The sequence below is a fragment of the Lissotriton vulgaris genome, chromosome 9 (genome assembly GCF_964263255.1).
Source record: "Lissotriton vulgaris chromosome 9, aLisVul1.2, whole genome shotgun sequence".
NCBI lineage: Eukaryota > Metazoa > Chordata > Amphibia > Caudata > Salamandridae > Lissotriton > Lissotriton vulgaris.
Genome location: NC_141697.1, coordinates 1,127,194,611 through 1,127,220,146, shown reverse-complemented (window position 1 = coordinate 1,127,220,146; position 25,536 = coordinate 1,127,194,611). Strand labels below are relative to the sequence as shown.

Sequence of the window (25,536 nt, the reverse complement as noted above, 5' to 3'; positions counted from 1 at the left end):
CCATTCAAATAAAAGGGTGCATGTAGATTACTCGCACACAAAAAGTGCAAAACAAATGTGACACTGCACTGCAAACAAAACACAGATGCATGTTGAGGGGACACATGCACAAACCTGATTGCAGAAATCTTAGCCTAACTTAAGGAATACCAGGCTTCAAGCTCTGGGGGGATAAGGTACCCTCTGTAGTCACACACTAAAGATATATGGAATAGTTCTGTCATTTATTTTAAAACCTTGTGGGAATATAGGTGTAAGTGTCCCTGTAAACTCCTCGGGTTATCAGTACTTAAATATAGACCTCAAAATCACGTGTGCCGCTCTGAGGAGCCAAAATTAGGCCAAGCTGTTACTGGCGAGGATCTGTAATCAAATACTCAGACCGTCATCTATTAAAGGTTGTGGAAGCAATTTAGCACTGCACATGTGGGTCATTAAAGTGTTTAGTAAATTGATGCTATCACATTGATGTCTTTGCAAAACTGTGGTAAAATAGGGCTGGTATGTTTACAACCGATTTTGCTGGAGGGACAGGTTGGCTTTGTGATAAAAGTTTCTATTTTTAGATTTGGCTATTAGATGTCCCCCCCCCCCCCCCCCCCCCCAGCGTAGGACCTAATGATACTTGAATGCCCTCCCCTGACGTCAGTTTCTTCTGTGACTAATCCCGTGCTAGAAACACGGAGCCACTTACAGAAACTGCTTTTGGAAACAATGTGCCCACAAAGACACTTTTCTTTGTAGAATGTTTGTTTTCTTCCTCGGTTGGTAAGGAATCTGCGGCTGGATCCTGTCTGTACCAGATAAGGCATTATCAAAGGTAAGGAACTTATTCTTCTGATAGAGACGTCTAGCTGTAGATTCCTTACCTTTGAATTAGATACCTAAGCAATGCCATTCCCGGAGGAGGGTCTGCAAACCGATCCCACTAGAGAACCCTGAGCAGTACCAGCCGGCTCACTAACGGGTAGAGAGAGAGACTGGCTGTTAGGAAGGCAGGTGAGGAAAGAAGATGCCTCACCAGAAATATTGGGGAAAACCCGTAAGGAACGGAAGTCCGTAACTATGGAAAAACATGGAAGAATAAGAGATGTTGGAAAGAACACATGATGTAATTATAATACTACATAGCACCTCCAATGGTAGCCGAACGATAGTGGACGGGGCTGAATACCAAGGACAATAGATAATACCACCGGATCAAAGCTCTGTGCCATAGAACCAAGTGATGCGAAGAGCTCCAATAAAATCTTAGGAAAAACAGTGGGAAAAATAATACCAATATGAGCATAGACTACTGAGGTCAAAGGAAAGGAGTGAGCCTTCTGGGACCATTCAACATAGACCCACAGAGGAGGATGGGCTAGCAACAGCAAGCAACGAAAAATTGAGGATCCCTGTAGGACACGAGGAAAATGGAGCAATGTAAGCAAAAGGCATTCCCTCCTAATAAAGGCAGCATAACATAAAAGTGCCTAAAAATACCCACATACAAGGATGTATAAAAATGGATATACACACACACACACACAAACACACATCAACGTTTAGAACAATGGCCAAGGAAAAACGATGTGACGAATAGCAACTGTCACATGGACTGTATAAAAGAAAACAGGGATTGGAAGGCATTACACTCCCCTGAAAACAAAGACAATCAGACAAAAAACATGGCCTGGATACAATCCAGCTGCAGGGAGATAACTGAAAAAGAAAACTGCAGGTGAAAAACAAACCTGCAGAATAGAGAATGAAGACCACCATCTGGGACTGGTAAAGAGATGAAGTTGAACTAAGGCCAACACAGGGAAGTCCGGGGGGAGGAGCCAAGATGGCGACCGGAGCGGACGTGTAAGCTCTCGGCTCCGCCGGCCCTTGAACCCTGCGCCGTCATCCTGCCTCACCCCAGTCGCAGTATTGTTTGCTATTCTTATTGTGATTATGATACTTGGGGTGGCGGAGGCTGATGGGGCTGGCGGAGACCGAGAGTGTGTGGAACTGACCTCCTCCCGACTTGCTTCTTTTTTGGGAGTTATAGATTAGAGTGCTCTTTTCTTACTCCCTATATACAGATGTTATAATTCTTCCTTTTTCTTTCCTCTCTCTCTCCTCTACTTTCTCTTCGTTCCTCTCTCTTCTCTTATTCTTGATCTATATTTCGGGTTTAATGGGCGACAGGCACATTGTCGGGGGGGGGGAGGGGTAGGCCGTAGCCTCCGCATTGATGTAGGGTGGGGGGGTAGATTTAATTTTTCGTATTTGGTTCTATGGGCCTTCTTTTTCTAAACTTTCCGCGCTTTCTTGTTCTGTCTTCTGTTCTGGGTCTGTGACAGGGGTTAGTAGGGAGTGGGTGGCGCTGTGGGTGGTACGTAACTACGGACTGATGCTCCTGTTGGTTTATACTGTACTGCCATATTGACGGGGTGTTCATCACTGCTGTTGTATCTTTTGGATGCTGCCTGCTCATGTTATGAAGCTAATGTGCGGACTCAGTTCTCCTTGATTCTATTCTTCACTGATTTATTTAGATATAAAAACATTTTAAAATTTAACCTTCAATGCTCCTTCCCCCTGGCGACATGATTCCACTCAGTGTAACTGATACTAATTGTTGCTATATTGCCTGATGCCGCTGGGGAACCGTATTGCTTGCACCAGTGCTTAACAGTATCGTGGCCGGCCTGATGGTTGTAGGCCCGTATTTGTTCCCTTTTCTTCATGCACAATAAAGGTTTTCAAAAATTTAAAAAAAAAAAACACAGGGAAGTCCCAGTCAGATAACCAGTCTCCGCTGTAAAGAAGGAATAGCAGACAGAAAAAGGGAACCAGACTAAAGCAGCAGAAAAAAGAGTAAGTAGTTGTGGAAGACCCAACGCCATAAATGGAGGCCTAAAACCAGGGAGCAGCCATGTAAGAAATGATGCAAAGGTAGGGCCCATAAAATGACCGGAAGGTATACCGCGACCATGGAAGGAGAAAGAACCCTACCTCTCCTAAAGGAAGAGAAGGGAGGGAGAAGAAGAGAAAAACATCCAGAAGTTTAAAGAGAGCTCCAATACCCACGGGACAACTTGTGCCCAGCCAACGATTCCTGTAACAGCATGAGTGAGGACCCCGACGTCACCAAGATTGTCATCCTCCAAACCCAGTAGTTCAAGGGATACCAAACCCAAAAGGGGTTGGAACTGTATCTGCGCCCGCGAGAAAGGAAGGAAACTCTCTAGAAAAGAATTTGAAAGGGTCACCAAACCTCTGTACAAACAAAACCTGAGGAAGGGTGGTCAAGGCACCCATAGTCAAGAAAAAAAAAAGCCATAAATCCATAAGAGGGGTAGAGGTCAACATCTGAAGAACAACCAGTTCAGAACCAAATGTTGTGGTTGGTATCATAAGTGTCATAGAAACGTTCCCAACAAGGACAAAAAAAATCCTCAAGTGAATAGGAACAGCAGCTTTTCGCATGACAGAATCAGATTAAGACAGTCCATGCAGTGGCATGGAAGAGAAGAAGTACTTCTTACCTGTGCATAGCAGGAACTAGCCCAAGGAATGTGAAAGCCTGTAAGAGACAAAAGAAGGAACACTGCCTAGGCCAGGATCAGACGAAGTAGCCTACGTTAAGAATTAAACCCTTTTCCTTGCATCTGGTAGGAAGAATGGGCCTCTAGCCAGTAAGAATATACACACCAACACTGGAAGAGGGGGAGGCAAGGCCCCTTTGCATTATCACATCAAAGCCCATTATTTGAAATCCCCTATAAGGGGTACTAAAGTGCCAGAAATGTATGAAAGAATGCCTGCAAAGCATACAGACAGAGTACCCTGTTGGACAGGTAACAAGGCAACAGTGCATCTGCACAATGCAAACAAATACCCCAATGAGAATCTGGGTAGAAAAGCAAACACCCTGCATCAACAGTTGTCTAAGCTCAATAGGGCCAAAAAAAAAATAAACGTGTGTCCCAAATAGCGGGGACCATAACCTGTCATCGAAAGTTTAAGAAGTAATAATATCTGCAGGAACACCTCACCAGGTGCAACCTGTAGGTGAAGATTAAAAGAAAAAGCTAATTGGCACTGCCCTAGAATGGATGATGTATGAAAGAAATCAGAAGGAGACCAAACGCCGTAAAAGCTCAGTACAGGAGGAAGAAGAGGAGGAGCAGACACTACAGCAAAAACGGGCTCTGCACCACCAAAGGTTTTATGTGGAGTTCCCGCAATGACTTTGGCTGGAGTTAGTGACAGGAGTCACAGTCCTCAGAGTCATGCTCCCCATGACACTACATACAAATACTAAGAGTGTCTGTCATCCACATCTGCCATCCACAGGTCCTACAGGGTTTGAACCCTGAGGACATTAAAAACAAGCATTTACAATGCAACGGTCTCGCCTTTGCAAAAGTTAGAGCTATTGGCATTGTAAATGACAAACTTTTTATTGATGTGTTGGTTTTGAAAACAGATAAATAAACGGCATTGTCATTTACAATGGTGTTAGAACTGGCTATTTCTGGTTGGCTAATGCTGACGCGAAAGCTAGGCAAAAACCACCATTCTAGTCAGGGCAAGGGAGTCACACGCCAAGATTACCCCTGCTCACCCCCTTGGTAGCTTGGCATGAGCAGACAGGCTTATCCCTGAGGCAATGTGTAAAGCATTTGCGCACGCACACAACAGCAACAACATCCTAGGCACACCACAATAGGGACTCCACACAAGGTTATATAAAAATAACTTTTGTATTGTCAAAACACATCAGATAGAAATCACACATGTACATTGTGCCAATTGGCACGGGCAATATTCACAAGGGATTATTTACACAGGACAGGGCCACGTGGGCGCCTGTCAGAATCAGCACTTAGTAGAAAATAGAATATAGGATATAAAATCACTGTACCACAAATTAGCAAATATAGCACACAACCAGTAACCACTGGTAACAGGTAAGTACCACCTACACAACCCTAAACACCTTAGGAGAATGTCACGGAGGGAACCAGGACCTCACTAGGACCACCTGTACTAGAAAGAACCACCACCTAAGTATCACAATACAATTAGGGGTATAAGCAAGAACACATTACACATGATGCATCACAACATTCAGAGGTGTAGGGAAGGAAAACACATGATGCATATAACATACATTCAGCGGTGTAAGAACAAGGCACATGATGCATCAAAAACACATTCAGAGGTGCAGCACAGGAAAACACATGATGCATAAACACATTCAGAGGTGTCACAGGCATAATGGCATAGCACATTACGCATAACTCACGTTTGGGCCAAACCAGTAAAAACAACAGTAGGCAATGTCTCACTAGTCTAAACACACATAGGTAAGCACACAGCAAAAACACATGATGTATAACCAACACATTCAGAGGTGTAAGAACAAAGAAGACATATGATGCATAAAAACATTCAGAGGTGCCAGAACACAACTCAATAGCGCAAAAACAAATGATGCCTAAAAACATTCAAAGGTGCAATAAAACCACACAATTGCGCAAAAACTTACATAAGCCACCAGCTGTGGCAGTCCCTAGGCCAACTGGCCTGGTTGAGGCTAGGACGCCCTGTGTCCCAATGTCAGGGTCCTAAACGGTGCAGCTGCCCTCTAATTGCTGGGCAGCTGAGGACGATCTCAAGCGCCTAAACGGTGCAGCTGCCCACTAATTGCTGGGCAGCTGGGACAAAACTGCGGCAGGGCCCTCACTGACCCTCAGACCAAAACTGCGCCCAATCGTTGGAGCTCTCAGGCTCTGGCCACCAAAATGCAGCTTGGGATCTCATTGGCGCTTTAAACACCTAAGGCCAGGCTAGAGCCACTCAGGCTCTTTACACACACATGCCCCCTCAAGAGCTGGCACCACTCACTGGAGACATCTGGGCTCGGAAATACCATGCCCCTACGTTGGAGTCCCCCTCTCTGGGGACTCGAAACTACAATGGCGCCATGAGCCTCTCAGGGCTCGCTAAAACCGGTGCGCCGCTTGGGGATTCTCACAGCTCTGGGACAAGGTGGGGCAGCCCACTACCATCCGGGGCCGCCCTGATTCTGCCTCCCACCGGCACCCCTAAGCTTCTTCTGCTCCCACGGGGAGCGAAATCAGATATTCCCCACTCTGCCCGGCCCAGCCCTGACTCACCGACTGCTCGAGGCGGCTGGGGCTTCCTCTCTCCTGCTGCGGGGCTCACCTTGCAGCACGGAGGCCTCGCGGCTCGGGCGGCCGGACCTCTCTCTCTCTCTCTCTCCCCGGGGCGCTCTCTGCAAACGGGCCTTGGCTCTGCCCGCACACAGGGCTCTTCATTCGAGCCCCGGCCACGCTACCTCTCGGCTCCTCTTCTTCCGCTCTCGCGGGGCTTCCTTCCGTCAGGGAAGCCCCGCCCATGTCCCTCGCGGCCGTGCCTGACTTCCTGGTCGCACTACAGCGGCCAGGAGCAGGCTTCCTCGGGCTGGGGCGGTGAATCTCCTCGGGGCAAATGAAAGGTTGGCACCCACGAACGTGGGCAGTACCGGGTGGGCACCGGCCTTTACAAATTATGCGCTCCCAGCGCTCGGGATGAAAGAGAAGCGCTCCGAGCGCTACAGGCAAATACAGCGATCCCCAAGCGCTATAAGCAAGATAAAGCGCTTTTAAGCGCTAGGGGCAAGAATAAAGCTCCAGCAAAGTTCTTCAGGAGTCCAGGACCTCAATATTCCAGGACATAAGGTGGAGCACAGCAGCTCCCAGAAAAGGAAAGTCCATCAGGTATCCAGGGGCTGGGCAGGGCTCAGGGAGGGAAGCCTTCCCCTGAGCCCAAGCAGCAGCACGCCCCTAGCAGGATTCAAGTCAGAAACAAGAACATTTTATAAGGGGACACAGCCCCTTTTTATACAGAGAAATCCTTTGTCTAGCAGGGTGCAAGCAGTGTGAGAACCAGCTAGAACTGGTTATAGGGAATTCCTTTCACTGGCCAGGGTAGGAACATCAGACGCACCCCAGGGGGTGGAGCCAGCATTGTGTGGGGAAAACCCAGCCCCATTCAGGACCCTCAAACCAGACAGTCCATCCACAAGCAGGCCCAGGCTCACTCCTGGAGCCAGGCTCCAGCCAATCACACGCCAGGCACAAATTACACAAATATGCCAACTTCTAGAAGTCCTACAGACTGCTTGTCTTTTGGAGAGAGCGATTGATTCGAACCCTACCGATTGACTGAAGGCTGAAAAATTCATTTAAACAACGAGCTAACTTCGCCTGCCGGCCTGAATTGGGTTCAGTGTCCGAGCACTCCCTGCTCTGCGCGTCTCAGATTCAGTCCTTCATTACTTCGCCATAAATGTGAGCTGCCTCCATACCTGAACGCTCTCCGAAGGCACACGCCCTCAGTCCTGTTCTGCATATACTGCAGGGTTGACTACGAACTACACTATACCTACACTACGGCAATCTTTGTGCCCCCGTGCAGAATCTTTCCCCCAGTCCCTGTCCTGAAGAGAACCTAGAACATCCAGGTTCGAAACGCGTCGACACTACCACCCTGTGGCAACAATAAAGGGTGCCGCTAGGATACAAATTACATCACAATTTTGGACCCTTGTGTTGCAACCCCATAGAAACATCACACCACAGGCTCTTGTAGACAGGCAGGCTTGGTTTTTCGATCTCAAACCCGCTTGTCTCTTGGTTTTTTAGTTCCTAGGACTGGTGCTTGTTCTTTGTTTATGTATTTTTTTCACTGCATATAATTGCAATTCAATTGGACCATTATATATTCTAATGTTTTTGTTGGTGTGTTCAATCAAATCTGCTTAATTCACTGTTGCAATTTTGTAAGTGTGTATGTTTGTAGATACTGTATATATGAACCTTTTGATCTGACAGTGGTTCTTTTTGTGCCTGTTTTTCGTAAATAGTGTGTGGAAATTATGTGAAAAAGAAAATAAATTTGTTTGGAATACAAATCCAGTGGTCACACGGTACATATTGGCTGTGTGATTGGGGAATGGTTTTGTGAATAATCCTGTCCAGCCACCTTGTTCTGTTTTTTCCTCTTGTTGAGATCCGGGCTGGTCAGATGTAGGATCCGATACCTTCACTGTTTCACAACTTCTAGAAGTGGCACTTCTACTCTAGACACAATCATGCCGCATATATCATTGCGCAGCATTCAATCTCACGAGTTCGCACATACCAAACTCGACCCTGCACTCCCCACACATCAGGAACTACCATGGGCATACATATTCCCCATTCATTCCTATGCGAGGGCAGGTCACTCACCACACATGCACAGAGAGCTCACGCACTTTACACTGTACCACAGTGAAAAAGTGCGCAGAGGCCTAAAATCACCAACACCGGGTCACAGAAACAGGCTAGGAAAAAGCAAACAGTTACGGGTGTACCTGCCAAAAAGAGCCAGGTCCAACAAATGGCAATAGCTTAATCTCTCGCAAATGCAAGGCCTATTGAATTTGCAACCTCCTAACTACCCACCCAATCACACACACACACACTCGCATAGATGTGTTGGTGGTGGATCTGGTGGTGGTGGTGAATGTGGTGGTGGGGTGGATGTGGTGGTGGATTTGGTGGTGGTGGATGTGGTGGTGGTGGATGTGGTGGTGATGGATGTGGCGGTGATGGATGTGGTGGTGATGGATGTGGTGGTGATGGATGTGGTGGTGATGGATGTGGTGGTGATGGATGTGGTGGTGATGGATGTGGTGGTGGTGGTGGTGGATGTGGTGGTGGTGGTGGATGTGGTGGTGGTGGATGTGGTGGTGGTGGATGTGGTGGTGGATATGGTGGATGTGGTGGTTTTGTATGTGGAGGTGGATGTGGTGGTGGAGGATGTGGTGGTGGTGGTGGATGTGGTGGTGGTGGTGGATGTGGTGGTGGTGGTGGATGTGGTGGTGGGGGTGGATGTGGTGGTGGGGGTGGATGTGGTGGTGGGGGTGGATGTGGTGGTGGTGGGTGTGGTGGTGGAGGGTGTGGTGGTGGAAGGTGTGGTGGTGGAGGATGTGGTAGTCGTGGTGGATGTGGTGGATGTGGAAAACCCAGAAGGGAGAGCACAAAGCTCTAACCACTGTGAGCTGGAGAGTCAAGGGTCACCCAGTCCTTGCAAAGGAGAGAGTGTCCCTCCAACCAAACCCAACCGATGATGATGAATCGCCAACCCCACCACTTAGAAACTCATTCATCACCGGAACTAGCAACATTGATTTACTTTAAGGGTGTGCTGTCCACAGCACAGACTACGTTTCAATTAATCAGAGAAAAACAACATCCCTGACTGGCTAAATCCCAATACTGAATTTGGAAAAAAGGCCATCAGATCAAAACGCCTATGTAACTTGTAGTAGCACTTCAACCAATTAACGAACAGGTTGGCCGAAAGTTGTATAATGGTGGTTAAATTAACGCTGTACAAGCTCCTCTGAACTAACCGCGCCTTCCTTTGAGCATAATAAACAAGGAGGGTCCATCCTCTAACTCCTACCACTGCAATGCCTCCTTCCAGCAAGGAGAACGACGCAACAATGACGAAAACCGCACGCACAAAAAAAAAAAGGGGGCGGAAACAGCTACTGAATCCCTCCACTCCAGGGCTCCATGACCGGCCTCGTGGTTGCCATAGCAATGTTTCTGGAAATCGGCTTGCGACACCATAAGTCAGGTCACGGAGTCCTGAAAAGGAGGGAGTATAGCGGACAAATCATCCAAACAGGGGCATTGTCCAATGGCAGGCCTCCATTTCGCGAGGCCGGCCAATGGCAGAAGGGGCGTGGTTTCATGCCACTTCTTGTTTACAAGAACTCTCGCAGGCTTCGGCCTAAAAAGGACACTGCTGTGTCGACTAAATGTCAAAATAGGCCAAAAAATGTCCAGAGGCACCATTCCATGTTGTAAAAGCAGAAAGGAAGAAACCAACATCAGCGGAGGGCTTATATGGGCTCTGGCATCGTCATGTCCGGTGGACAACATCGGTACAGAGTCGCTTTTAGCCCTCTACCGACGCAGAGAGGTACTGCTGTGAAAATGTTTCCGGACCCAGTCCGGCGCTGGAGATAATTCAAAGGTAAGGAATCTGCGGCTAAATGTCTCTACAGATAAAGGAAAATTTTAGCACATAATAACGAGCAGGCTTTATTTATCATGGTGAAACTCGCACAGGAAGAGGATAACAATCTGTGTGGATGTCCCCGTCACACGTGATGAAGGTCAGAAATCCACTCTGATATTCCTTAACTGTTCAGCAACCTATGACACCGATTGGCAGATTTATAAAGGCTTTGCGTTGGTGAAAGTTCCAAAAAAAGGGACGCAAACCACTGAAAAATGTCTTGATAAACTATTTACTTTCCAGTGCAAAACCTATTTTGTCAACATGCAATGCAAATAGTGCGACACACTACTCTGTGTTACCGTCATAGATGGTACCAGATGTTTATATTCAACTACAAATGGCTTTTGATGAAATGTCCTATCTCCAAACAATGGCAGACAAGGTTTTCTGTAAAAAAATTAAGCTTCCTCGAGGCAGGTGTTACAAAGGAGAAATGTTACACTCAGGTTTTGTGAATGGCCAAAAAGCAGCAATCTTACTCAAAAGTGTAAGTTACCTTTGTGAGTCAGGCCCTGTTTTTCTGTTGTCACAGCCCATGCACCTTTTCTTTTCATGATAGTCACAGCATAATGCCTAACACAGATTTCAAAAAGGATTACATTTTAGAAATAAAACAAGTATTGAGAAAGTAGGAGGTCAGGCTTCACCCAAATAGTGACGTGTTATGCGTTAGCCCATCATTTCAGAACTACAGGCTTTGTTGATGCTTGTTTCAATTGTATATACCAGTTATCAAGATAAATGGTTCCTTTTAAGCTTTATTGTTGGAGATATGGCGAAGACCAATAACCATAACAGCAAAGTTTAGTTTGAGAACTAGAACAAACTGAAGAGAATATATATACTAGCAACAAAATAATAGTGCTTCAAAAGCATAAACACGAGTTTGAGCTATTGGCATTGTAATTGACAATGCTTTTTTTTATTTATTGGTGGTGGTGGTATTGGTGGTGGCTATGGTGGTGGTGATGGTATTGCAGAGAGGGTGGCATTGGTGGTGGTGAGATTGGTAGAAGTGGTGGCATTAGTGGTTATGGTGTTGTTAATAAAACAGGCTTTTGAAAACAACCAGTCAGTTGGCTTTAGTACAGAGGACATGAAACACAGATGTGCTGTTGTCAGCTTCAACTCATTAGCACAGGATAATGTGCTCCCACCTGGAATTCACATGACTTAATTTGCTAATTCTTTCTAAATCCATTGTACTTGGGGGGGGGGTGTGGGGGGGGGGAATGGGGAACAGACACGAGATAATGTTAGGTTAAAGTGATTTAAGTGTTTAAAGGTGGTGTGCAGTTCCTATGTGAATTGGGGAGGGGGGGTGAAGTGGAAAGGTAGGTCTTTCTTCATGATGCCCTGAGAGGTGTCAAGCTTCATCATAGGGCTGTGCCCCTCGTCAGGCCGGTGCTGCAATGCCTGACGGGGCCCTGGAGCTAGGGCCCGGGGCCCTGGAGCTAGGTTATGATCTCGGCAAGTTGCTTCTCTGAACCTACCATCGAGTAACGGCGTGCTCCGGCCACCAACGGCGGCCCATAAATGCTTTACTAGGGGTCTACCAATTCCCCAGTTTACATTAACTAGGGTCTACACCGCCCATGGTAATTCACATACACTAATTGAATACCAGGTGGTAGTGCACGCATCCACTGTTACTTACCACGGTCCTGTAGATGTGCCAATTGACCCTTTAGGGGCAAGTACAGGCACGAAACATGTTGACCATACACACTTAGATTGCCCCTTAGGAACATTATCATCCTCACAGGGTCCCACTTTTATTTTTATCTAGGCTAGAGCTACCTTTTCATTAAAACTTGACTGCTCTATACCTATTTTACTTTACTGTACTGGCTGACAAATGAATCATTCAATCCGATCATTTTGTCTGCCTGCTTCCTATTTTCGGAAATGAAACCGATAACCTTTTCTATTTTGCAATTACCTTTTTCTTTTGTTCATTCTGTATGTACTCAACTCCAACAGCTTTTGTGCCTTCAAACAAAATTTTTGTGACAAATGTTTGATCTTCTGCTGATACATTCGGCCGTGTCAGTGCAGGTCGAAGATAAGCACTGGCTGTGCTCCACCTCTGTCCTACACATTCAAGGAAGACAAAGGAAAATTAGCATTTCTAAAACAAGTACAATAAATTAATCAGAACTCTGAACAATACTACTGCTAAACACTTTCTAAGCCTCACAAGAGCTCTGCGACGCTGTAACGAAATTCTTCATCTGAAAAGTGGAACCATTTCATGCAGAAATTAAAAAAAGAACACCTCAAATAATGTTAGTGGCCCTTCAATCCCTTGACTTACATTGTGCGAGATCTCTTACACGCCTTTAGGCACTGCAGCTCTGCATCTGTGCAGTGTTTCTACTGCAACTTGGTCAAATCATTATGCATCTATCGACCTCAGCACAAAGGGGCAATTCAAAAGCAATCATAAAATCCAACCTAATTAATTTTGACACAGTAGAATATATTCTGCGTATGCTTGTAACTTTTTTTGATTTTCCTTAAAACGATGCCATGGCTGCAAATGAGAGCAGATCTCCCATCTGTGCATTTCTAGATACTGCTACCTAAAATGACACAATGCACAAGTTGCTTACCTTTGGTAAAGATAGATCTGTAAGAAACAGTAGTTAGTGTTAGATTCCTTACCTTAGAATATCCCCAGGCGTCAGGCTAGATCCGGAAAATTTTCGTCAGCAGTACCCTTGCGCGTCTGTAGGCGTCGTCTGCGGCTCTGCGTCCGTCGTCGTGATCGCCGGGATGACGTCGTCTGAGTACTTAGACGCCGCCCTCGCGCGCTGATGTCAGTTCTGTACATAGCTTTCCGCGCCAGGAACACAGAGCCATGATAGAAATCTACACTGGTGCCATGAAACTAGGGCCCTGAAAGGGATGTCCTTAACCCTAGATATCGGTTCGCAGAACGGGGAGGATGGGTGAGGCGGTAAGGAATCTAACACTAACTACTGTTTCTTACAGATATCGTTACCGAAGGTAAGTAACTTGTGCATCTGAAAGAAACAGGTTAGTGTTAGATTCCTTACCTTAGAATATATACCCACGCAATACCAACCCCGGTGGTGGGTCTGCGAGCCAAGTTCACACCAGAAAGTCCTGGAGAACGTAACGGCCGAAAAAGCCATCTATCTGGACTTGGCTGTCCAGGCAGTAGTGCCTAACAAACGTGTGCAGCGAGGCCCACGTAGCTGCCTGACAGATGTCCTGCAAAGGGACTCCCCGACCCAGGGCAGTAGTAGCCGCCCTGGCCCGAGTGGAAGGGCACGCAGCCCCACAGGAGGCTCCTTTTTCGCCAAGGAGTAGCAAACCTTGATGCACGGATGGACAGAGAGGAAAGGAGGTTTAGAAGATAGAGCCTGGAGCTCACTCACTCTCTTGGCAGAGGTGATGGCAACCAGGAATGCAGTTTTAAGAGTCAGAAGACGAAGAGGACAGTTATGAAGTGGCTCAAAGGGAGCGCACATCAGATAAGTCAGTACAAGGTTCAAGTCCCACTGAGGCATCACGAAGAGAACAGGAGGAAACATGTGTGTGATGCCTTTTAACCCCTTCGAAGCTAATGACGAGCTGGGCTCGTCATGGCGCTTACCTGTCGTGCGCTGATGACAAGGCCAGCTCGTCATGAATAATGGTTATTTTGGATCTTCAGCGCAGGACGGGAAAACGCCTAGCAGCCATGTGGTTAAGAATCTATTTACAACAGGGGACTTGATAAGAGAAGGCTGATCAGGAAGCCTTAAGAAGGCTGAAATGGCCAAGAGGTAGCCTTTGATAGTGCCCAGAGCAGAGCCCTGCTGGGCAAGAGAGAGAAGGAAGAGGAGAACCTCTGAAAGGGGGGCAGAGAGTGGATCCACAGCCTTTGCTGTGCACCATGCCACAAATTTGTTCCACCGGCAGGCGTATACTGATTTTGTGGAGGGATGCCTGGCTGCCAGAATCACATCAGAGACTTCAGGAGGCAAGTCAAATCGCCTCAACTGCCGCTGCTCAATCTCCACGCATGTAGGTGGAGACTGGACAAGCTTGGGTGGAGGACCGTCCCCTGCTGCTGTGACAGAAGATCCTCCTGAAGAGGCAGACAAATCGGGGGACCGACTGACATGCTGAGTAGCTCGGGATACCAGTATCTTCGTGTCCAGTCTGGAGCCACAAGGATGACTTGGGCCCAGTCGCGCCTGATCTTCTTCAGCACTCTGGGCAGAAGTGGTACAGGCGGAAAGGCGTACAAAAGACCGCAGCTCCACTCGCGACGAAAAGAGTCTCCGAGCGAGTGCCGCCTTGGAAATTCTAACGCGCAAAACTGATGACATTGCGCATTCTCTTTGGTGGCAAATAGATCTAAACAAGACTCTTCCCAATGCAGAAAGAGACCTTGCGCCACGTCCGAGTTCAGAAGCCATTATTGATCCATCATGCACCGGTGGCTGAGTTTGTCCGCCCTGGCGTTCAGGGAACCTGCCAGGTGTTGAACCACCAGGGTGACGCCCTGGTGTTTCAGCCATGTCCAGAGGCGCAGAGCTTCCGGACAAAGGGTCCACAACCCCACCCCACCCTGTTTGTTGCAGTATCACATGGCCGTGGTGTTGTCCATGAACACCTGCACTACACTTCCCTGGACAGAGGGAAGGAATGCCTTCAGTGCAAGTCGGATCGTCCGCAGCTCCAGAAGGTTGATATGGAGCCGGGACTCGGTCGGAGACCAGAGGCCTCTGATCTCCGCCTCTCCCATGTGGCCCCGCTTCCCAGGAGGGACACATCCGTCACTACTATGTGCTCCGGTTGGGGTAGGGAGAGGGATCTGCCGCCGACCCAATCGCGGTTCGTGAACCACCACTGCAACTGACTCGCAGTGCCCTCCGAGATCAGGACGTGGTCGGACAATTTGCCCTGATGCTGTGCCCACTGAAACTTCAGGTCCCACTGCAGAACCCACATGCGGTGGCATGACTGGCGTCGAATGGGCCTGAAAGCTCGGACTAGGAAGGCTTTGAGGCAGATGCTGCGGGAGCGGATGTGGACTGGCCTTGCCGTTGTCCCCCGGCACCGCCACGGCGGTTACTATGTCCGCGGCCGCGTTGAGGCTGGCTCTGCGGCCTGTGGCTGGCAGGAAGTGTGGGGGTGCCCCTTCCTTGGCCACGAAAGGGGCAAAAAGCAGGAGTTTACTGGCGCTGGCCAGACAGGTCCAAGGACTTGGCTGTAGCCCTGGAGTCCTTGAAACGCTCAAGCGCACTGTCTGCTTTGTCGCCAAAGAGGGGCCGGCTATCGAAGGGTAGGTCCATGAGCGTGGCCTGGACATCGCCCGAGAAATTGGCGGACCTCAGCCAGGCGTGACGCCGAACTGACATCGTCGTGAAAATCGCCCTCTCAGCGAGTCCGTGGTATCCAGTCCACACCAGAATAACGCGCCGCATTCTGCCCCTCCGCAAGGGCTTGGGTGGGCCGAGCCTCCTCCGGCCACTGGGGCAGCACGTCCGCAACCATGTCCCACGAGTGGGTATAACAGCCCAAAAGGCAAGCAGTGTTGAAAGACCGCAACCCCAAACTCAATGAGGAGAACAGTTTCTTCCCAAACTGATCAAACCTTTTGGATTCCAGATCCGGGGGAGCGGTCAGGAATGCGGTCTGAGACGTAGAGGCCGGGATCACCAGGCTCTCGGGGGTGGGGTGCACGGACAGGAAAGCTAGGGTTGCCCGGAGCCGGGCGGTGGCGGCGGACCACGTTCCGATCCACAGGGGGCACAATTCCTCCTTCTATCATTGTTCTGTGCCTTGCTAGGTCTGATAGTGCCAGGACACTCTGTTTAGTAGCTGAGCACTCTACAAAATACCGGGTAACATAACATAGCTCAACACTGTGGAGGGCTTGGACCAGGTGCCCAACAGAACATCTGTGAGGGCCTCACTGAACTGCAGTAGCGGCTCTGAGGAGCTTACTGACGGCTTAATCACTTCAGTGAGGAGATTAGTCCTCACGGCCGTCGCAGGGCTCTCAAGAGCCAAGGCCTTGGCTGCCCTGCGCAACACCATGCCATACGTAGCACCCTCCTCCATAGCCATGGAGGGAGGAGAGAAGAATCCAGTGTCGGGCGAAGTGTCCAAATCACTGGCCTCCCCTAGCTCATCTGCCCAGTCCAGTCCGAACTGGCACTGCTGTGCCAGAGGGTCCTGAGACACCTTCCAGTCCTCCCCTTCATCTGTGTCCTGGTATACAGGCTGGAATGACGTAGCCGGGTCGTAGATGAAGGCCTCACCCATCGATGCCGGAGACGGTGCCGTTCCGATGCCAGACCCGGACTGAAACTGGGGCCGACGTCGCCGGAGGATGGCGCCGGGAGCGACAGGGGGGGGGTCGGTGCCAGCGGAGGAGTCGTAAGGTCTACTGCCATCGACCGGGACCCAGTCACGGATCACACGGGGCAGACGGCATCGGGACCAAAGTCAACAACGGCGCCGGGGCCGAAGCACCAGACAGCGCCGGGGCAGGAGCCACCGGCCCGCCGAGACCCCCAGTCGTGTCTGCAGGGCCCGAAGGCGTGCGGGCAGGCCTCAACGGAGGGAAGGGAGTCCTCATGGCAATGAGGAAGTCACGAATCTTCTCTGGCGTCGCTCGCAGGTCAGGGACCGCAGGGTATGGACCTGGTGGCTGCGCCTGCGGCTCTGACGGAGCCGCGCGGGCGGTGTCGCCGGAGCCCTCGGCCGCGTCGTGCGGGCGGCAAGGGGAGTCAGAAGAGCGATGTCGCCTCTTTGACTTTTTTTTTGAGTGCCTCAACTTACCGGAGGACTTGGAGCCCGACGAGTGATGACGATGACTCGACGAGCGACGACTGCGGCTCCACGGCCGGTCCCTCAACTTCCTCCTCGACCGGGACCTTGAGCGGCGCGGAGCTGACTGCCGGATCTCGAGTAGCTTGCTGGACTGCTCCCGCCTAGCTTTCGAGGTCGGGTCACGACTTGTCGTCGTGGTTGGCCGAGGCAGTAGAGAGACCGACGGTGGGGGTTCAGTCACCGACATCAGGCAGTGACAGGTGTCGCACGGCTTGAAGCCAGGCATCCCTACGGCACCAGGAGTCGAAGTCGAAATGAGATCCAAAATAGAACAACAAAGTTAATCAAAAAGTGACTAGAGTACTGCTCTTCCCAGATCTGCGCTTGCTGGCACGGAAAAAAGAACTGACGTCAGCGAGCGAGGGCGGTGTCCAAGTACTCCGACTACGTCATCCCAGCGATCACGACACCGGCGATGGACTCTGAGCCGCAGACGTCGCCTACCGAAGCGCAAGGGTACTGCTGACGAAAACTTTCTGGATTCAGCCTGACGCCTGGGGATATTCTAAGGTAAGGGATCTAACACTTACCTGTTTCTTTCAGATGCAAAAGATACAATGGGTGGAGAAGGGAGCGCTTTGTGCAGCTGCTGTTTGCTTCACTTATAAACTCCCAGCTCTCGTAGCCCACAGCTGCCAATCTCACAAAAGAAGCAGTCACTCAAAAACAGTTTTTTTTATATTTTAACAATTTTATTGGCATTTTGAACAAATAACAAGTGCAGTACAATTCCGGTTGAAGCATCGTGAAAAGTAGAATATGGGAAACAACATCTATACACTTGTTAAAGACAATGCTTGGTTATACAGCATAATCCCACTCAATATAACATGGTGTTTCCTCGAGCCTCCACCACCACGCAGCCGCAATGAGCCATATCGTTCAATCTGAGTGTATGGCTCTCAGTGAGCTTCCTTCTGTGTCCGAGAGGAGTTAGCCTAACGGCTAGGGCGGTCGACCTCGAATCTGGGGAACCTGGTTCGAGTCTCAGCAATGACGCTGAACATCCTGTGATTCTGGCAAATATCCCACACAATAAAACACTGTTTCCTCGAGCCTCCACCACCCAGCACCCGCAGTGAGCCATATTGTTCAATCTGAGTGTATGGCTCTCAGTGAGCTTCCTTCCGTGTCCGAGAGGAGTTAGCCTAACGGCTAGGGCGGTCGACCTCGAATCTGGGGAACCGGGTTAGAGTCTCGGCAATTACGCTGAACATCCTGTGATTCTGGGCTAATCACTTCATCTCCCTGTGCCTAACACAAATGAATGTGTCCTCATTTAACGCAACTTGTGCTATGTAAAGCGCTCTGATACCCAATACTGGGTCAAGTTTGCGCTATATAAAACTATATTAAAAAAAAAAGAAAGAGGGGGGGGGGGTAAAGCACACATTTCTGACACATTCTGTGCAGGCCCGGCTACAGGATTTTTCCTTTGGGGGCGTAAAGAAGCATGGGTTGGCCATGAAGATGAATGAGTACTGGCCAAAAAACAACAAAGTATTTAATCGAGCTGATATTTTAGGTATTAAAGGGGGTGGTAATGGACGGAGCATCTGAGACAATCAAACACTCACACCCCGTCAAAAGATCTGGGTTTAATCCATCATCATTCTTTAGCCCACTCTGCCACCCCAGTTCAGACATGGCTATATGCAAATCAGTCTGAGCCTGTGCCTCATGGGAACAGTCCAGCCCGAACTGCCAAGCCATGCCTTCCCTGGACCGGAAACAAGCTTCCGAGGACCGGTTTGTGGCATTCCAGCCGTCTTCAGTCCAGCTTGCTTGAATCCAGTGGCAAAGTGAGCAAGGGACTCACGTCTGAGCATACCCTGCCACACTTATGGCGGCCAAAAGCGGTACAATTCAAGCAAGCTGGGCTGAAGACGGCTGGAATGCCAGAAACCGGTCCTCGGAAGCTTGTTTCCGGTCCAGGGAAGGCATGGCTTGGCAGTTCGGGCTGGACTGTTCCCATGAGGCACAGGGTCAGACTGATTTGCATATAGCTATGTCTGAACTGGGGTGGCAGAGTGGGCTAAAGAACGGTGATGGATCAAACCCAGATCTTTTGACTGGGTGTGAGTGTTTGATTGGTTCGGATGCTCTGTCCATCACCACCCCCTTTTGTACCACTTTTGGCCGCCATAAGTGTGGCAGGGTATGCTCAGACGTGAGTCCCTTGCTCACTTTGCCACTGGATTCAAGCAAGCTGGGCTGAAGACGGCTGGAATGCCACAAACCGGTCCTCGGAAGCTTGTTTCCGGTCCAGAGAAGGCATGGCTTGGCAGTTCGGGCTGGACTGTTCCCATGAGGCACAGGGTCAGACTGATTTGCATATAGCCATGTCTGAACTGGGGTGGCAGAGTGGGCTAAAGAACGGTGATGGATCAAACCCAGATCTTTTGACTGGGTGCGAGTGTTTGATTGGTTCGGATGCTCTGTCCATCACCACCCCCTTTTGTACCGCTTTTGGCCGCCATAAGTGTGGCAGGGTATGCTCAGACGTGAGTCCCTTGCTCACTTTGCCACTGGATTCAAGCAAGCTGGGCTAAAGACGGCTGGAATGCCAGTAAACCGGTCCTCGGAAGCTTGTTTCCGGTCCAGGGAAGGCATGGCTTGGCAGTTCAGGCTGGACTGTTCCCATGAGGCACAGGGTCAGACTGATTTGCATATAGCCATGTCTGAACTGGGGTGGCAGAGTGGGCTAAAGAACGGTGATGGATCAAACCCAGATCTTTTGACTGGGTGTGAGTGTTTGATTGGTTCGGATGCTCTGTCCATCACCACCCCCTTTTGTACCGCTTTTGGCCGCCATAAGTGTGGCAGGGTATGCTCAGACGAGAGTCCCGTGCTCACTTTGCCACTGGATTCAAGCAAGCTGGGCTGAAGACGGCTGGAATGCCAGAAACCGGTCCTCGGAAGCTTGTTTCCGGTCCAGGGAAGGCATGGCTTGGCAGTTCGGGCTGGACTGTTCCCGAGGCACAGGGTCAGACTGATTTGCATATAGCCATGTCTGAACTGGGGTGGCAGAGTGGGCTAAAGAACGGTGATGGATCAAACTGAGATCTTTTGACTGGGTGTGAGTGTTTGATTGGTTCGGATGCTCTGTCCATCACCACCCCCTTTTGTACCGCTTTTGGCCACCATAAGTGTGGCAGGGTATGCTCAGACGTGAGTCCCTTGCTCACTTTGCCACTGGATTCAAGCTAGCTGGGCTGAAGAGGGCTGGAATGCCAGAAACCGGTCCTCGGAAGCTTGTTTCCGGTCCAGGGAAGGCATGGCTTAGCAGTTCGGGCTGGACTGTTCCCATGAGGCACAGGGTCAAACTGATTTGCATATAGCCATGTCTGAACTGGGGTGGCAGAGTGGGCTAAAGAACGGTGATGGATCAAACCCAGATCTTTTGACTAGGTGTGAGTGTTTGATTGGTTTGGATGCTCTGTCCATCACCACCACCCCCTTTTGTACCGATATTTTAGGTATTGGCATCTGTCTGCTTTTGACATTTTTAGCACAATAATCAGCACCAAAGGAGCTACATATTTCGCTTTCTCTGAAGTGCTTCCGGCTCTGGGGAAGGGAAGGGTTACTGCTTGTCAGAACATTAAGATGCAGAACTTTAAGATCGAGAGGGCGCTTGTCAGAACCTTAAGATGCAGAATTTTAAGATTGCTGGGGTGCTGCTTGTCACAACCTTAAGATGCAGAACTTCAGGACTGCAACATGCTCCTAGTCATGTGCAGCAGCATACATTAGTCTGCTGCTGTACAGGGCCACTTTACAGCTCTGAAAATTAAAAAAAAAACTTTGGCAGCTTTATGTTTGCAAAGCATTGAAGTTTAAAAATACAATGCAATAAGCCCAGAATCAGAATTCAGATTTCAGGATATCCATTCTTGTCATTTGTACATCATTGCGGCTGATAAATTCTGCTTACTTCACACCTCTCCCCAGGACTAAAAATATCCTATGTCACTGTTGTAAATAATTCAAATAAATTATAAGAGGGAATCCACGGGGCTGCCCGCCCCTGTGAATAATTAAGGTGATTTTTTTTTACACTTCTGAATGCCTTGGATAGGCCAGGGTATTCCTTGGGTGGGCCTGACCCACCCTTTAGAACAGGGCTTGATTCAGTGTCCTGGACATTGTCGAGTGCAGCAACCTCTGTTGCCGTCGTACGTATGTAAGTGGTGAATAGGGGCCATGTTGCACCGAATTTGGCCACCCTCTCTCGAATAATCGTCATTCAATTGTCCATGTCATAAATTAACCAGGTCTTTTCCCAAAACACGTTCAGTGAGGGTGCCTGTGGCTACTTCCACATCTGATCTGGGCCACTCTCAACCTCGCTGCAAATAGTGGAGGAGAGAATAATCGCCCATGGGGAGTCATAGTGGGGAAATCTATCCAGCCCCCGGGTGCGCCCAGAAGGACCATAAGCGGATTGTGTGGCAGCAAGACATTCGTGATGGTATGTATCGCATGAAGGACCTCGTCCCTGACTGTTTCAATTACTGGAGGTGACCATCAGTTGAATAGGAATTGCCACTTTTCACTGCAGTCCTTCCAACACAAGCGGGAATACCCAAACATCTTGATGAGTCTAACAAGTGTGAGGTACCAACGTGTTAATATTTTATAGGCACTCTACTTGAATCTAATACAGAGTGGAAAAGCGTGGCTCAATGGTTAGAGCAGCAGACCCTGATGCAGAGGTCTAGCCCGGGACCAGGGTTCAATTCCCCGCCTCAGCGGGTCTTGGGTTAAAAAATTCCACGGACCTGATAATTCTCGCCTCGGTGCCTATTCCAATCATGGAGTCCCACTCTGCAACTCTGGGCAATAGCTTGCTTAATCTCCACAACGGCCCCCACAACGCGAAGGATGCCTGGTCTCCACCATGGGGATGCCCAGGAATGGACGCCTCACAGGGAAAGCCAGGATGGGTTCCACAGCGGTATTCGTACAAGCGCCTTGAGACCCTTGCGGCTGAGTAGTGCGCTATTCAAGTATCAATTTACATTTACATAGAAGGTTTGGAGGCTCTCTGCTTGATAGATATTGAAATCTCAGACGACACATCGGGAGCTAACTCCTTCTCCCACTGCAACACATAAGCATGTTTTTATTTGGGGTGAGGGGTAGGTGCGGGGAGGGGGTGTGGTTTCAAGATAGGTTGATACAGTCATGATATGCCTCTGTGCCGAATGTTGTTAAGGTACAGGTCTTCTACAGCAGTATCCTCCTGTTGTAAAGCTAAGAGTGTTGGGAGTCTACCCACCCAGTGTAGTGCCTGACTATGCTTGTATGTGTCCGGTCTGTTAAGCACATATTTTTCGCCCAAACCCCTGTGCTCTTATATACCCATTGATGTAAAAGTCTGGCAAGGATTGTGGAGCGCCCTTCATCCCAGCTAATACTACTGGGGTTGTCCATGTCCGGGGGAAGTCTGGATTATGTGCCAAGAGGTAAGTGGGAAGGGGTACGTCACAAAGGTCTGTCTTCTCTGCACCTCCACCCAATGCACTAAAAGTGTAGATGTCAGCAGTAGGGGTTGTGAACCACCAGCCCAAGCTCCGAGGTGAGGCACTGGAGCAGAGACAGGGGAACTACAGAGAAGGCTTGTTCGACCTGCACCCACGGTTTGCCTTAGGGGACAAGGTTCCAGTCAAGTGAGTGGCAGAGTTGTGCAGCTAGGATGTATGTAATGACATCAGGGAAGCTAAAACCTCCCTAAGCCGTAGGTCTAAAGAGGGATGCCCTTGCCACACTCAGGGATTTACACACCGCACAAAGTGAAGCATTTTGTTACAAATCAGTAATCGAGTCACTTTGGGGAAGGAGAGGGTTTAAAGATCAACAATAGTCAAGGCATGAAGTTCATTTTAAGGCTATCAAGCCTGCCCAGCCAGGAGATCTCCAGCTTGCCCTACCTGTAGAAGCCCTTGAAAAGGGAGGTGAGAAGAGGAGGGACAATACTATTGTCAATGTCAATGTCATAGGTTTTTATAGAGTGCTATTATCACCGCAAGGTCTCAAGGCGCTTGCAGCATAAGAACCGGGCAGGAGGAGACAAATACAGAAAGGGCTTTATAGCAAAGAACTGGAGCCCCATGCTAGGGAAAAAGCCATGTTTTCAAGGCTTTACGAAATTGCTGGTGCTCTTTAATGGAAAGAAGGTGAGGGGGTAACTTATTCCAGAGTGCAGGCGCGAGAAATGTAAAGGAGCGCTGCCCGTGCCTAGAGGTTCGCACGCGAGGTTGCATTAGCAAAGACTTGTGGCTAGAACTTAAGGACCTCTTGGGGACATACCAGTTCAGTTTTTTTTTTAAGATACCGGGGACCCTTATTATACAATGCATTGTGGGTCAAACATAGGATCTTAAATTGACTTCTTTGCCGTATGGGAAGCCAGTGTAGTTGTTTCAAACTTGGAGTGGACGCCGTTCTAGGCAGCAGATCCAGCACCAATCTAGCCGCCGTAACTATTGTAGATGTCACTTGTGCATGGTGAGTTGAATCCCCAGGTAGGTTATTTCTGATGTTTCCCATTGGAAGCCAACTCTCTGGGTGGGGGTGCCTGAAGCTGTTCTGTGAATCTGCCACACCCATGCCCCGTGATTTGGAGAAATTGATTCTGAAGCCCAATACTTGGGAGAATCTGTCTAACTCCCTCTATAGTGCCGGGATGGTGGGGTCTGAGTCAATAATAAAGCACAGTATCTCTTGGGCGAATGTGGGCAATTTGTGTTCCGTGCCATCTATTGTCATGCCATGGATTGCAGGGTTGTTTTTGACCCTAAACACTAAGGGTTCCATTATGGAGGTGAAGACGAGTGAGAACGGTGGAGGGATGTGTGTGTGGGGGGGGGGGGGGGGGGGCGGGGGGGGGGGGGTATTGGCGGAATTGAGTAATACCCCTGCCGGTATCTCTAGTGAGCGTGACTGTTAGGGAAAATGAGGCGCTAATTTTGAGTTTAGCTGTAGATTTCTTGAAGTTGGCCGAAATATAGGTTTTCATTTTGGGCTCTGGATGAATTGTATCTAGTACCTTTGAATGTATGCCCAGTCCACCCTGTCAAATGCCTTCTCGTGTAAAGAAAGAGGTGAGCCACGCCGCAATTTAATAACACAGCAGACCTGTATGAAGAGCAATGTGTAGGGGGTTTGCCAGGTTTTAAGAGAAGAGTACGATGGGATTCCACCATGGATTCAGTGACTGCTCCGGATGATAGGAAATAATTAAACACCTTCTGTAGTGGTTCTATTAGTAGAGAGACGTAGGCTCTATAGAATGCAGACAAAGACCTGTCTGGGCCCAGTGCTTTACAGGTAGGGATATTACTGATCACGGCAAGGAACTTGTCCTGGGTAATGTGCCCTTTGAGGAGGCTCAACTCCTCAAATCTATTCGGGGGAGTGTAGGCAAGGAGCTGGTCATACTGATATTGGTCATCTGAATGCTGGACTTGGTAGAGAGTTGATAAGTAGTGGTGAGATTATATTCTCGGTCTCTTGTTGAAGGCAGCCTTCTCCATTTTTTATTTCCCTGATGTGATTGCTTGTGGTACGTAGGCGTAATTTATAGGCTACGAGCCTTTCTGACTAGTCCCCCTATTCATAGTAACGTTGGTTAATGTAGAGCATCTTCTTGGCTGCTTCCTTCATCAAGATATGCTCCATTAAGCTCCTGAAATGTTGCAAATCCCTCAGGGTCCTAGGTGATCCCTCTTCTCTGCGTCTGGTCTTGGCCTGTTGTATCTGTGTATCCAAATCTTGTCTGCTGGGTTTGCCCACTCGTTCGAATGCTGCAGTATGAGAGAGGAGCTAGTCTCCGACGACTGCTTTTGCTGCGTCCCATAGGGTCGCCGGGGACACCTCACCGGTGTCATTTGTGGAGAAGTAGTGTTCAATTACATCTTTAATGCAGTCTTGGAGTGTTAAGTCATGGAGTGCTACTTCCTTGATAACCCATGGTTTTGGAAATGGTAGCTATGGGACAACTGAGCTTACTAATAGCCACATTGGGGCGTGATCAGACAGGACCCGAACATCTATCTAAATGCTCACGAACCTGGGAAGTAGGGAATGAGAGACTAAGACATAGTCGAGACAGGAGTACGTCTTGTGGACATTAGAATAGAACATGTAATCGTACTCTTGGGGGTGTTGCTGCTGCCAGACATCCACCAAGGATAGAGCTAGTATCCCTTCGGTCAGGGCAGAGAGTGCCCAGGATTTGCCTTGTCGGGGCTGAGAGCGATTAATGCTCGAGTCTAGCGGGACATTAAAGGAGCCACCAATCACAACATCGCCCTTCACACAAAGGGAGATCAACGGAAATAAACCAGAGTAGAACTCTTCTCTGTCTCTGTTAGGGCCCTATATGGAGGCTATAGTTATCTGGGTGGAACCAAACAGGTCATGTATCCCCACCTGTCGTCCCTACTGATCTCTGTATGAGCTTGCTGTTTTTGAGGAAAGGTCCCATCGGAGGAGACTGGCCACCCTCACTGAGACTTGCAAGTATAAGACAAATGAAAC

The 25,536-nt window shown here is 49.1% G+C and overlaps 1 protein-coding gene across 3 annotated transcripts in view; it reads right to left on the bottom strand.

The window, feature by feature from the left end:
- Positions 1–25,536, bottom strand: part of CHDH (choline dehydrogenase) — a 139,262-nt gene that overhangs the window by 27,378 nt on the left and 86,348 nt on the right. For all 3 annotated transcript variants that reach the window (XM_086939144.1, XM_086939142.1, XM_086939143.1), the window contains one exon: positions 12,071–12,222. In XM_086939144.1, the coding sequence (XP_086795270.1) occupies positions 12,071–12,222 (152 nt within the window). The remainder of the gene's footprint in view (positions 1–12,070; positions 12,223–25,536) is intronic.